The sequence below is a fragment of the Prinia subflava genome, chromosome 14, assembly GCF_021018805.1.
Source record: "Prinia subflava isolate CZ2003 ecotype Zambia chromosome 14, Cam_Psub_1.2, whole genome shotgun sequence".
Lineage (NCBI taxonomy): Eukaryota > Metazoa > Chordata > Aves > Passeriformes > Cisticolidae > Prinia > Prinia subflava.
Genome location: NC_086260.1, coordinates 17,469,142 through 17,483,945, shown reverse-complemented (window position 1 = coordinate 17,483,945; position 14,804 = coordinate 17,469,142). Strand labels below are relative to the sequence as shown.

Genomic DNA, 14,804 nt, shown 5'->3' with positions numbered 1-14,804 from the left:
AGGTATGAAGCAATGCCCTGTCCAGCTAAAGGAACTGTATAAACTGACCCTGCAAAGGCTGAAATTGTGAACGGGGGCTCCAGTGCCATGGAGGCTGAAGCTAGGGTCACCCCGTGCCGATCCCAGGCTCGACACTGACTTTGTTTGTGGCTTTTTTGTTTTTGCAAATTCTGCTTCCAAATTTTGTTTTGTAAATAATTAATAAAATACTTTTTTATTAATTTGATGGGTTATGTATTTATAACAATCTTACACCAGAGGCCAGAGTGTAATGAGCTCTGTGAAGATCTATCAAGTCCTGAGAGGTGGCCCTCAACTTCTCAGAAATGCCTTAATAATATTTGCAAGATGGCTCTTCAGGTGTGTTTTGTAAAGCAAAGGTTATAATAAAAGAGAATATAACAAGAAAATAACTAAAAATAGAAAATAAAAGAGAAAATAAAATAAAAGAGAAAATAACAAGTGATACAAAACCAAAACAAAAGCTGTGCACAGGTGTCAGAGAAACATCTGACACCTGGCTAAGATCCTAAAAAGCCCTGAGCACCTTTGTGCTCCTTCTTAAGTACTTAATATTTTAGGAGGGCTTTTGGCTTGCTGCCCAAAAGAAACTAGCTGAACTTCCCAGGAGCAGAGAAAGGCATGGAAGATTCTAGATTAGCTTCCCTTTTGTGTTCAGAGGTAAACCAAAACTCTTTTCCTTATACAGAATCATTTGCTTGGGTGTGGGAAATGCATTGCAACAATTACCTACTGGTTTGTCCTAGAAAAAGGCAAATATAACTCTACAATATAAGATAATCCACTTTTGCTCTTAGTATTTAAGCCCATTCCATTGGTTCTTAGGTTTATACAACACTGGTGGAATTTGCCTGTGGATAACATATATATTCTCAGTCTGTTGATTTGTCTTTAGAAATTAATTGCATGTACATATTTTAATACGCAAACAGCAGATTTATTTCGCATTTTCTACAAAAGCAAAAATAATGGGGTTACAAGGAACCCAAAGCCTCACCTGCAAGGGTCTGGTCCCACTTGCTGATGCTGTTGGACTCAGCGCTGAGCCCCTCGATGTATTTCAGGTAGGCTTCAGAGTGGAGGAGCCTCTGTGTCTTTGGTGGAGGGGAGACGAACATGGGCGTGCTGGGCTGCTGCATGACGGGCTGGCTGGCGGGGCTCTGCCCGGGGTACGGCGGCGGCGCCTGCTGGCCCGGCGGGCCCAGCATCCCCATCTGAAAGGAAAGCCAGGCAGGGCTCACCCCACAGAGCTCACACGGGGGGGACTGCAGGGGACACCCCGGCCACGGGGCATCCTCATGCAATGGAGCTTCAAGTGGGGTTACGTGGAAATGCCTGAGAAAATTTCCCTGGAGATGCATGCTTTGCACAGAGAGAAGAAGTGCAAACCAGCCATTCATACTCAACAGACGTTGTTTGTATTTCTGATTTATGTAAATATACTCTGGTTATCATCACCATAGCTCTTATCTCCTTAATTACCTTTTACCTCCTCTTAACTTCATGTTTTCTCCCATTTGATCTGAAACACCGTGGTGTGTGAAGTGCAAAATTTAACTTTAAAACATCTAATCCAAACTGACACGGATCCTTGGACAACTGGGATATTCCCACAGAATCACTGTCAGGCAAAAATCTCAGGCAGGAAAATTCCCAGTCACACTGAATTCCTACCACTGTGATTAACCAGCAGTACTGAGAACTCTTAGCACAGACATCCCGTGGTCTGGAATAATTCAACATCATGACATCAACACTATACCACTTAACTGCTGCTACTCACAGAGTGGTTTGGGTTGAAAGAGGCCTTAAACTCATCTCATTCCAACCCCCTGCCATGGGCAGAGACACCTTCTACCAGACTAGGTCACTCCAAGCCCCATCCAACCTGGCCTTCAACAGCCCCAGGGGTGGGGCAGCCATAGCTTCTCTGGGCAACCTGAGTCAGTGCTTCTGAATAAAAAGCTTCTTCCTAGCATCTAACCTAAACCTCTCCTCTTTCAGCTTAAAACCATTCCCCTCCATCCTACCACTACCTGCCCATGCTTACCCACTCTCCCTCCCTTTCTTTACACCCTCAAGCCAAAACCACATTTCTCTCTATGATGCAAAAATTTAGTCAGTCAAACTGGAAATGTTCTGTACAGTTAACCTGCATTAATCACTGAGAAGTAACATCAGATCATCACAGTTACCCAGCTCACAAATTCTGAACTGCCAATGAACATCTGCTCCATCAGTTTGTGAAATAAAAATGTTTTTTACCTACTTGTCAACAGATGATAAAATGGGCAGTGTCCCCTCTGTGTCACAAAACATGCAAAACCTGAATTATCAGCAGTTTCACAGTATGCTGAAATGATGCAGTTTAGTAGAAAACTAAGACAAAACACTGCCTTATTTATACTGAAGTTACCTCACTGGACAAAGCTCCTGAGTGTAACAATTCAACCATCAAGTACAGACATGCCCTCTGAGTGTGAGATATTAACTGGCTCTAAACACATCAGAACACTTCATTTCTGTTCTCCCTGGGAAAGCCTATGTGCATCCCTACATGTCTGAACTGGGATGTTGCTCAAATGCTGATTCTGAGCCTTAGAGCCTCATAAATAATGCAAAAATGACTCACCTGCTGTCCAAAAGGACTTGCTCCTGGTGCTGGAGTGCCTACCATAGGGGACACATTTTGGCCTATAACACCTATATTCCAAAATATAAAATAATTAGTCTTACTTCAGAGCAGTGACAAATACCTCTTTGGTCTTCTACAGTACGAATTTATACTTCGATATCACTGCTCACAGTTATTTTAAGTAGATGTACAACATTCAAATATTCCCCTCGCCCCCAATAAAAAACTTGACAAGTTTCTGAATTAAAAAAAAAAAGCCAACATGACAACTACAAACACTGATATGTGGCCTGTTGAATTATTTTAATTAGAGGAATGCAAAGTGAATCGGTTTTGCTTTTCAGGTTTTTTTCATGTTACTTAGTGATTGCCTGACTGCATCTTTTCATTTATAATGTACACCTTTGGCTTGACAGGATCTTCCCAAAATCCTTTCCTTTAAGAAAGGAAACGCTGATCTGCTTTAGCATCAGTTAAGATTTCCTTGTTTTCAGTTTTGTAAACTATGTTCACAGCAGGATAAAATTCAAGCCTTTGCACAAATTCTCTTAGATCTCACTAATACAAAATGCAACTTGCAGGTTAAGCTTCAATAGCCTTAAATACAAAACAATGAATGTTTGAAATCGATGTCAAAAAAATAAAGTTTGTTTTTCTCAAGCATAGTGGGACTTCTCCCTGCTGCATAGAGTGCAGCACAACTGTGTCACTCTTACATACAAAAATGTGCAGATCTAAATGACAGTCATGCAGTTCCTGACATTTTACATACAGATGCTCTGATCTGGAAAAAATGGAAGTTACGTGTGCTGCTGCTTTTCTTTCTGTTTGTGCCACTTCTTGTGTTCATTCATTGGAAAAGCTGCAGACTAACTGCTCTTCCTGAGCGTTTAATTTACATGAATTAAATGCATGATTTCTGTATCAGTGATCAAAGGATGTGCCACTGGGTTTCACTCACTACAGCGTTTTCCAAATGCACTTTCCATTTGATCACAGCTCCCATTTTAAATGCATCTGTACCAATACTATGTCAGAAGTTGGGAAAAACACTGGTAACACAAGCTGTGGAATTATTTTTAATCCAAAGGGAAGGGGTCTGGAGGAGGGCACCCTCCCCTTCCCAGTGTCAGAGCACAGCTTCACCCTCAGCCTGCTGTGCCCAGCTGAGCACCACTTCCCCTGTGCTCCTCCACTCCCAGACATTGTCTCTTTGCTAATCCACATCCTGTCAGTTTAGCCACAAACATCCAGCAGTGGGACCAGCCCTTCAGAGGGATGCACCGTCCTGGATTCACCTCCAAACGTGTGCTAAGTGTCTTTGCACAGCTTTTATCCTGTTCCCCTGGGTGCCTCCATCGCAGGGAATGGTGCACCCCCCCAGCCAAGCTGCACGTGGAATGTGGATGGATTTCATAAACACCAGGCAAGCAAATGAAAACTCCCCAACTCAAAAATGATTTATGCACAGATAAAATTCTTAACACAGCTTCTGATAAACATGGTTACAAGGGGTAGGGGAAGGCAAATGAGATCATTTTGTCCACAGCTTGTTTACTGCTGAACAGAGGAATGACATATCTTTTTCATAGGGACATGAGTTATCAGAGGTAAAAAGTGAACCAGCAGGGAACAGGATCAGAGGGCAGATGAATGTTTTTCCCCTTAATCGGGATACATTAATGGCATTAACACTGGTTATGTTTGTTTCATTTAAGCCTCACTTTTCATCAAAAGTGTGGCGAAAATACAGCAAATGCAGCAGAAATGCTCTCAAAAACCAATTGAAAATTTGGCCACAGAGAATACTGAATTCACCTTGTCCCTACATGTTTCCAGCCACTGTTGTATCAGCAAGCTTTAATCTGAACACTGTTTCGCAGTAACACATCAGTGCCCCAGTGGCCAAGGAGTCTTACAAGACCAGGCTCATTTCAGTGCAGTCTGACTTTAACACACTGAAAAAGACTTTGATAAGGAATGAGAACAAGAAATTTCATATATAAGCCCATTTCAAATTAGAAAAGGATGAGTGTAGAGATGCTGTTCAAATGATATAAGGATATGAACAGGCTGATTTCAGCTTTTCACACCTCTGATAAACTCAAGCATAATCATGGAAGTTTTTTGGCTGGAGCAGAACTCCTGCTGGAGCAGCACCAAGTTTCTCCAGTGCCCTTTCCCCGAGGGCTTACTGGACACGCTGTTGTGTCAGGGTTTTGCACACCCCTCACACTCAGCAGTGCTGCTGCTCACACACCAAAGCCACGCCCAGACCAAGCTGCAGAGAACTCCTGTAACAATGGGTTAAACCAAGTACATGACAATGAAATAAAGAGGGAATGAGGATGAGGCTCTTACCGGGTGGTGGGATGCCTGGGATGCCTGGCATACCTGGCGGGAGTTGGTGGGGTGGGGGCACCCCTGGGTGAAGTGGCTGCATGCTGCCCATGCTAACAATGCCATCAACTGGGCCCTGCAAAGGTGGCAGCACCGGTGGATAGCCACTTATCATGCCTTGAAGGACACAACAAATTTCAAACATGCATCAATAACATGCAACATGGTCTACACAGTACGCACAGACATGCACTATCCACACACACACAAAGCACCTTTAGTACAGCAAGACAATACTACAATTAGTATCTTGCAAAAACAACAAAAAAAGAACAAAAACTAAAAATAAAAGCTGTAAATATGAAACATTATACTTTTGATGAATTAGTATTTAGTGTATTTGTATGTTTCTCACGGGGCAATAAATGTTGAATACTCAGATATGTTAACACAAGGAATAAATTCAGCCACAATTAAATGTTACTAATGCAAGCAGTTTTAATACAGCTTAAAGCTCTGCCATCTGCATACAGATTACAAACACAACACTGACTGGCCAGCCCCACAGACAGCCCTGCTCTGTGGGCTAGTTCAGAGGCCACAAAAATAAAACCCCAGACATTTTCCTGCAGTACACATGCAAAACAAGCCCTACAACATTCACATACTTGAAACTAATGGCAGTGATGGGTGATTTTTATTAAACCATCTCCAGTATGAACTAAGGCAGTAACACAAATTTTAAACTTGAGTTTTAAAGTCCCGGGCTGCAGTAACTTACGTTCATGGAGTTATATTGAAGTGAAAGGACTTAAAAGGAGCACCTGCAGTCCCTCACAGAACTTCACTGTCCATGTCTCAAAGGTGTCTTTAGAGGGAAATCAGTGACACTGCAAACACTGTATAGGCTGCTGGTCAAAAATTTAGTTTTCTGCATGTAAGGGAAGGAAATTGAGAGCTTTCTCTGGCTTAGGCTCAGATTTTCTGCTATCTATGTAGTGAACCTACACAGTATAACTGCACTATGCTTGTTAGGCCCTGGAATGATTAATTTAAATGGATGCATTGCCAGGTAAGCAAGGAGAGGGGGTGGAGAGACAATGAAAAGATGACAGAGGACAGAAGCAGGTCTAGAGAGATGAGGTAAGTTAGAAATGCAGATTTGCTGGGGCTTCTATAGTCTGCTCCAAGAAACCACCGAATCTTTGCCACACTCCCTTTAATTCATAAATGGGACTTTCAAAACAGATTTCTGGAATGAGACTGGCCAAAAACTCTCACCAGTTCTGACTGAGAACAAAGCTGTCCCAAGCTCAGGGTCCAAACAGGAGGGGCAGCTCCAAAATAAAAGCTAAACCTGTCACTTCTTCAGGATATTACAGAAGGGAGAAACCTCTAATCCCAAAAGCTTCAAATGGAGAAAACACCAAGAAAATAAAAAACTAATCTCCCTCGAGCCTTCATTTTCCACAGGGCACCTAGACTAACACGTGAAATAAGCTGTAGGTACCTATTTCAAATGTCTGGAACCTTATCTGTACCTCTTTATTACAGGGAAATCCATATTTCCAGTAGACAAAGGAAAAGAAGAAACACCAAAGCCTGCTTGGCACTAAGAGCTTTCACACTGTAGCTACTGCCTGGCATTTCCAGTGCACCCCGAGCTGCTGACACATCTTCAGTGCAGTTAATGCACTCCTGGAGCTTTAAAACAAACAAACAAACAACTCTCCAAGGAATCAAACCCATATTTATCAATCATGGAAGCTTAGTTCTACATTTCCAATTAAAATTCTCAACAACTGGCTAATAAAGGTACCATCAAATCTCCATGAGAAATCAGTTCTTGTAGCTCAGTCCCAGTAAGAGCAGCATTTTCTTACCCCATGTATGAATTGCAAACTTTTATTTTAAATTAGCAAACATGGCCAAAACTATTTCCAGCTCCCACAGCTGTGATTTAGGATGTCTTTGAAATTACTTGTTCTCCTGGTTTTTACTATAACAACATAAGGTTAAGTAAACTTTTGCAATACCTAAATGTAGAAGTTCTGCACACTAAGAGAAACACATCTCAGAAGGGTTCCAGATTTCCTGGCCCTGGGGGCCATAAAGAAGTTCTGTGATGGAGAAGCTCTCTGAACTAGAGAAAAGCAATCCAAGGATGGAGGAGGATGTGAGAGAGGTCCAAACAGAACAAGATACTTCCAAGTAGGACTTGTGAAAACCAAAAGATGAAAGACTGTGTTTTTCAAATGGGCCACAAAAGTAGAAAGAGTTTCGAAGGATCTGTTCCATCATCTATTTTAAGGAATAATTTCCCAAAGCCAAAGTGAAGAGCCTTGGGTGTTGATCTGCTTGAATAAGATAATGGCCTGAAATAGAAGTTTGCTGTCACAGGAAATAAGGTAGCATGTGTAGTTGGCAGAATGCACATTTTTGGGGAAGTTTTAAGGAAGTGTTAACAGCAAGTATTACTGCCCATTAACACCTGCTTCCAAAATTTGGAAAAGTGACTCCGTGCCAAAAAACCCAAGACCCAAACTAAGGAAACACAACCACAAGAAGATGGTATTTCTGCATATTCTAAATTGAAGTAAATTATTCACAAAAGAGATCAGCACTGGGAAACTCTTTTTTTCCCACCTCCTTTTTCTTAATATATGCACAGATAGGTGTACACACACACACAAAACAGTTCAGAGGGAAATTACCACAAACAGAATGAAAAAAAGCCAAAAGAAAAATGCAACTCAGTGTAAACAAATGCTTTATAACTGGGAGATCATGAACCAACTAAGGAATGTGCCTTCACTTGAACATCCATGCAGCCTATTTACTGAAAGGGGATTTAGAGATTGTGATGAAAAACACTTCAGGCTGTCAGCTCAAAATAAGGCCACAGCCTATGAGATGAGAAAGAAAAAGAAAAAATGACAAAAGAATAAATGGAATAATTGGAATGTCTTAAGGGAAAGTTAAAAAGACCCCGAAACTCAAACCAAAACCCCTCCAAATACTCATTTTTATCTAGTCGGCACTATTTTGACCTTGACTGAAGCAATTTCTTATTTTAATTAGAAACTGGGGAAGGAACACAACCTATCAGGTCACACCTAATTAATTTTCTCACCCACGTATGGCTGATTTCCATACAAGAATCTTCAGTGGACTACATTGTCTTCAGATCTGATCCTGAAAATACTTACTCCGAGCATACTCCCTATGAAATCAAGCCGGATTACAACTGGTAACGAGCTCAACACCCAGCAACAGGGACCTCGTGGAAGAGTTCTCCAAGCTCAGTTCTATTCTGAAAAATAACCTGATAAAACCAGCAATGTTGTCATTTTGTCTTTGTTTCTGCATTGGCTCTAGATCCTGGTCTGCTCTGCTTACCAGTGCCTAAGAGGCAATTCTACCAAGCTTTTCCTTGGATTTAAAATCTGGGTTAGACTCTGTTGGCCTCTCACCTCCCTGACAATTAAACCCCCAACAATTTCCCTCCTGCTTTAGCACTGCCTCAGATGCTGCATGCACTAGAAGACTGCTGCCCTCCTGCCCCAGCAGGGCTAAAGGTGAACTCTGCCAGGCAGAGGAATAAACACGACTGCACACTACCAGAACAGGAGCACTGCAGAGGAGCACCCTGCTTCCCTGATCTTCCACAGGCTACTCTCCACTGGAGCAAGCAAGGCTGGACACCAGGCCACCGCTGCCCTAGGCACGTTCATCATGAAGAAGGACTGAAGAGTTTTGAGCTTTTGCTTCCAATGTGACCCAAGAGAGTGTTCAGTTATGAAGGGGGTTGATAAAGTGGATGAGGAAAAAATGGTCATAGCTCCTACGTTTTACCTGCAACGGGTGTCAACTGCTGATTGAGCATTCCCATTGGTGTTGGTGGCGGCACCACCCCCATAAGAGCCCCGACAGGAGTGCCTGCCCGGGGGGAGGAATTCTGCTGCTGTGCTGCTCGCTCTCTCTCCTGCTGCTCAGCAACTTTAGCTGCCCGCTCTGTAAAAGTATTTTAGATTTTCAGTTCTGTTTTGTAACCCAGACTTTCAAAATATTATCTGTTCATTAAAAAGGACTAGAGTCAGACACTGGCATTAGTTTAGTCAAATATAAAGTAGAACAGATGAATGTTTTTTATACAGCATATGATTTGATTTCATGTGGCTGCAGCTAAGACTTTTAGAGAACCTTTTATGAAAAATATTCCACAAAGTTTTATCTCTTTCTAAAAAAAATAAATAATTAAAATAAATATTTAAATTAAAAAAAAATTAAAAGAACAAATTTGATGATAATAACACCAGTGTTACCAACACGAAGCAGCAGTCCAGCACTAGGCTCGGTCTGCACTAGGACATGGCAAAACATTCCCTGTTTTGACACCACTGGCTCAGCCAAACCAGCTGCAGCCAAGGCCAGCAGCTCTTGGGTGGATCCTCTACCAGCTGCTGTGGGAATTGAAGCCCCACATCTGCCAGGTGTACCCTAAAGAATGCTGCAAAGAGCAGACAGCAGTGCCAGCTGGTGGCACGGCCATTTGTGGGCTCCCCGTATGTTTTTACTACTGATGCAGCTGAAAAGTGGTGGCAAAATCGGGGAGCATTTGTAAAGTTTCCCTAGTGCATATTGGTCCTTAGTTTTTGGAACATAACAAGCAGCAGTTTGATAAACCAAAAATATTTTTCTCTGCCTCTTTCTGTCATTTCCCCATTTGGTCCCCTAGGAGTTTGTTGGTTTTTTTTTTTTCTGAAGATGTCTAACTCACATTGTGCTGCTCACTGGAGGTCATGTGTGTCCTTTGTACGATGAATCTGGTCATTATCTCAATCAAGTCTCTCACTGTGACTGCAAGAACAAAAGATCTACTGCAGGGTAATCTGACCAGAGGACAATTTTATATTAAGGGAAGGGCAAAGGGTCATGGGAAGAAGAAAGAAAAAAAACAAAAGCCAAGCAAACAAAAAAGGAGAAATACTGAATGCCCACTCCAGGTGCTTCGGGGGCATGTAAGTTCCTGTTTTGTTTATTCTGAACGTTGTGTCTGACTGGAACAATGAGGAATAAGGAAGAATAAATGGATGCAGGATACATCTCCAGCAATTTTTAACAACAGTGAATGCAGGGCTATGAGTTCTCTTGCAGTTGGTGAAAGATGGAAACTGCCACTAAACCAGCAATCAAGGACCTCTGTCAAAAGAAGGCTAAGAAGAAGTTCATCAAGGAGATTAAGTTATGCACCCTGCCAGTTACCACTTCCTCTAGGACATGACTTTGAATATCTATCACACTTTTGACTCCTCTAGAACCTGCTTGTGCAGCTTCTAGCACTACTTCCATACACTCAAAGACCAGTTTCATTTCCAAAGGCATTTCCTTCCTTCTTTCCACTTCTGCCATTTCAGGGAGTGATGACGACGCACAGAAACTCCTGCATTTAATACAGGCAACTCAGATGCAGTTGAGCACAAAATACACAAGATATTTAAAGGCAGATCCTGAAGTAGAAAAATGAGAAAATCCTCTCCAGAGCAGAGCAAGCACTTCGGGAAAAGATGAAGCAGTTGTTCTGACTCCCACCTACTTTTGGCCAGCTAAAAAACAAAAAATGGTCAGACAAAAGCAAAAGAGACACTCTGATGAATGAGAAATTACTGTTAATTGTTCAGCTTTATCAGACTTCAGAGTGCTGAGGTTTGAAGAAGGACCTGACGTAGGACAGTACTCAAGTTTTACCTAACCCCTACCCATGCCCTGACTGCCACAGAAGCAACAAATGGAATAACACTGCCAAAGGGAACTGGAGGAGGCATCTGAAAGTTCAGCCTAAAGCATTCACCCTAATACTCAATAATAAACCCAAATCACATAGGCCAGGACTTAAGATCATTCAAGCATTTCCAACATATCTCAAGAGACAGGAAAGAGACCTGCTTTGAACAGAGTTTTTCCCTACAACAGGCCTTTCCCTCAATCCCTTTTATTTTACTTTATTTAGCCATGCAGGTACTTTCAACACTGCCTCTTCTTTACTCAATTATTGCTAAAAAACCAACTAATACCCTGCACATAAATCAAACAAAATTTTCAGTGGATCACAATGGATCTAAAATGTCAACAGCTTTTCATCAGAAAATGGAAGGGCCCTTTTTAACTGGGGTGTCAAACCAAGCCCACTCCCTGCTCCCTGGTTCACATCCACACCAGGGAACACATGAATTTTGACTCTTCACAGGGGAAGGAGTGGAGTTTCTCTCCTTTCACACAGGGTAAGCAAACGTAATTTGGACACTTTGTTACCCCATCCCAACCCCTCCAAACCAAGCAGAAGTAAATCTAGTTCAGGACAGACACCAAGCCAGGGAAACTGAAGCTCAAACCCCAAAAGCTTTGGAAAATTTTAATTGAGAAGGAAGATTAAAATGGAAGCACACAGACACTCATTAACACAGTGGACAAACAGAGCCTTCCTGCAGAAGTGCAGGACTTTAAGCTGCTCTAAGCGAGGAAGCAGTGACATGCCAGCCATCCTCCTGCTGAAGGATGAGGCTTCAAGGAGGGATTTGCCAATCAAAAGATCACACATGCACCTAGAAGGGTGTAAAAGGAAACAGCTACAGAACAGAGTAAGGCCCCAGTAGTCTCACAAAGAAAGAGCATTACCATTTCCCTTTGCAGCATTTGCAAAACAAACTTGCACAGAGCAAAGGGTGCTGTGTTACCCTCTAGAGCTGCAAAGAGGTGCTGCTGAAAATTCAGAGAGGACGGTGGTGGCTGAGAGTGGACAGTGACAGCATGCAAGCTTCCAGCCTCAAGATCAAAGCTGCCTTCAAGTTAGGAGTGTGCAGAAAACCTACCAAATCTCATTTTGAGAGTTATAACTTAACTGGGCCATAACTTTCCAGGGTGTTGAGATGTTCCTATCCAAGGGAGCATTTTCTTTCAATAATGTTGCATCAATACAGTAGTTAATAGTGTTGACATGCTATTAACTAGAGAAATAAGTATGGACTAGGCCCATGTATTTGGCTTGGGTAAGGGCTGGCTGTTAAAGATCAGCTGTATTTTATTTTAATCAAATAAAAGTTAAAACACAATGATTATTTATCAGAAGGGAGGGAAGGAATGGAAGGAAAGGAGGGAGGGAAGAAAAGGAGGGAGGCAAAGAAAGGAAAGGAGGGAAGGAATTGAGGAAAAAAAGGGCGGAAAGGGACGAAAGATAGGTCTAAAGTATCTCATGATTATGAAATATTCCTAGGCTTACTTCAGGATATGAAACCTCTTGACAAAATCAGTTACAAGAATTAATTACTACTGTACTGAAAAATAGGTCATATTTACAGTACAGTACAAAGCCTCTTAGGACTCTAAGTACTGTTAATAATGAACTTTTCCCCACTCCCCTGTAAGTCTTTCTTACCTGCTGCTACAGCTCTCAAGCATTTCTTGTCCAAAATACCCATCAGTCCCTCTTTAAGGAAACATTGACAAAATATTTTTCCAACTGACTTCTAGCCCAGGAGCTCCATAGCCCTTTACTTCTGATTTGTCCCCATTTTCTTGGTCTTTGTTAATTTGGTTATTTGGGGCAAAGACACGTAAATTATCAGCTGTGCTCTATATAACTGAAAAATGCTCTTTGCTCCTCTTCAGTCATCTTTCAATATGAACTTCTCTTTAAGGCACGTCCAGAACACAAACATAAATATTTTCTTTTATTAAACCTGTCATCTGAACAACAGAAAGTGCTGAGAAAGAAAAAAAGGCAGAAAAGAGTTCAGCATCTCAGTCTTTACTTACCTTCATATTCTGCTTTCTTTGTTGCTTCCAAGTTTCTCCATTCAGTTCCTACAAGTCTGCTGAGCTCTCCAAAGGAGTAGTCTGGGTGCTGAGCTTTAATCACAGCTCTCATCTCGCTGCTAAACAAGATGTACCCACTCATGTTGATCTTCCTTTTTGATCCCTCCTTCTTGGTGCTGCCCTTAACAGACTTGGGAGTGGACTGTGAGAAAAAGCAGTTATGACCACAAGTGTACAACAGAGAAGGCCAGAAGAGAACAAAAGGAATTGTGTCATATCACAGATTTCGTCCATTCAGCTGTTCAGAGATGTTGCCAACGCAAATTGAGTAAAATATTTTATCTGCCACTGCACATTTTAGGAAAATGCTTCCCCACTTCTTCCTTGGCTTTTGCAATCCCTACTGTCCCTTGTTCCACCTTCTAAATATTACTTTGCCTGCCAGACCTTCCTTTCTCTCCAGTGTTCACTTTCCATTACACGAGCAGCCATTTCATCCTGAAAAACCAAAGCTCAGTTTTGCTGATCACTGTTTACCTGCACCACAGACTCACATCATGTTCTTATGTTGATGAGGAACAAAAACTCTGCTCCTTTGCTTTTCCTACTATGGATGCCATACAGTGAGAGCCCCTTGATGTTTTCAGCCACCAAAAAATTAACTTATTCTGACACCTCTATGCTGAGATACCACAGCTGGAGCCCCTTTTTGAAGGCCCTTCCACCTATATTTGTCACAGAAGACCACAATTCATCCACACTCTGACCAATAAGATCCATAAATGTATCATCACATCAAAACCCTCTGAAGGCCTTTCTCATACCCAAATCTGTCACATCCTGAAAAGTGCCATTGTTTCCAAGTACCTGGTACAGGCAAAAAAGAAACAAAAATATATTCAACTGTTTCCTTCCTCTCCTGAAATTCTGACCATTCTACTGACTCCTTCTACTTGCTGCTTTGACCCCACAGTTCAACACTCTCCTCTCAGCTAAAAGCAAAGTTTCAGTAATACCAAAATGCTTAGAAAGTCTTGCTTATCAATTTAAGCAAGACGAACTCAGGCCCACTTAAATGGGATTCTAAACTTCACTGTACTAACTTGCAATCCACCCTTGAAGTTTTCATTATGAACCGAAAGATGACTTGTCTGGAGGAAGTGAAGAAAACTCCACACAAGGGTTTGGGATGATCTACAGGGCAGACACAATTCCATCCTGGCTTCTTGGGCAAGAAGATGGAGAGTTCTGGCAGATGGAGAGTTCTCAAACCAAGAGAGGGAATTCTAATTATATGTTTGGCCTCTGATACATCTGCAAATAGAGAGCTACAAGTTTACCAGCTGTGTCAGCCTGTATAGTTCTTGCAACAGTGTTGGTAACAGTAATCTAATGTAAACGCCTCCCCACCGGTTTGGAAGGGCAAACAGGACTTGGAGAAATCCTAAGAGCTCCAAATTTGGTTCTTGCATTCTCAGTTCTTTTCCATCTCCCATACACACACTTTAAATGAACAGTCTTTTCCACTGGAGGCAGACAACTGCATATTTACCTTCAGACTTTTTAAAAGAAGGAATCAACCAGAGCCCCTTTTATGACTTGTCTCAACCATATTGCTGAAGCAAAGAATGAAGCTGCACAGCTTTTTTTAAAGTACTTTGACTCAATTCACAGCAAACTGCAGCAGGAAAGCATCACCCACTTATCTGCCAAGCCCCACAATACCACAAATTCACTTGTCTTGTCTCCTCCTATACTTAGGTGTTACAAGAGCTTCTTTGTTGGCAGAAGAAAATGAAAGTTTAAAAGTTCTGGGGTTTAATAGCTGTTAGATAAAATTCCACTTCTATTGGAATACTCTCCCAGAATTTTCAAGCTGCTTATAAAATTCAGCACGTTAAACAAGAGCAGTGAGCAACCTTGCAAGGCAAAATGCATTTGGTGGTTGCCCACATGGCAAAACATCACAATTAAACCAGGCAAAAGCTTTCAACTT

The 14,804-nt window shown here is 41.8% G+C and overlaps 1 protein-coding gene across 5 annotated transcripts in view; it reads right to left on the bottom strand.

Annotated features, from left to right (window-relative positions):
* Nucleotides 1-14,804, bottom strand: part of PBRM1 (polybromo 1) — a 58,103-nt gene that overhangs the window by 4,471 nt on the left and 38,828 nt on the right. For 3 of the 5 annotated variants that reach the window (XM_063411519.1, XM_063411521.1, XM_063411520.1), the window contains exons 25-28: nucleotides 12,809-13,010; nucleotides 5,018-5,173; nucleotides 2,654-2,724; nucleotides 1,019-1,235 (exon numbers count right to left, since the gene is read on the bottom strand). In XM_063411519.1, coding sequence (XP_063267589.1) covers nucleotides 1,019-1,235; nucleotides 2,654-2,724; nucleotides 5,018-5,173; nucleotides 12,809-13,010 — 646 coding nt within the window. Of the gene's footprint in view, nucleotides 1-1,018; nucleotides 1,236-2,653; nucleotides 2,725-5,017; nucleotides 5,174-8,851; nucleotides 9,011-12,808; nucleotides 13,011-14,804 lie in introns of all 5 variants that reach the window. The other 2 variants (XM_063411524.1, XM_063411522.1) reach the window with 2 other exon arrangements.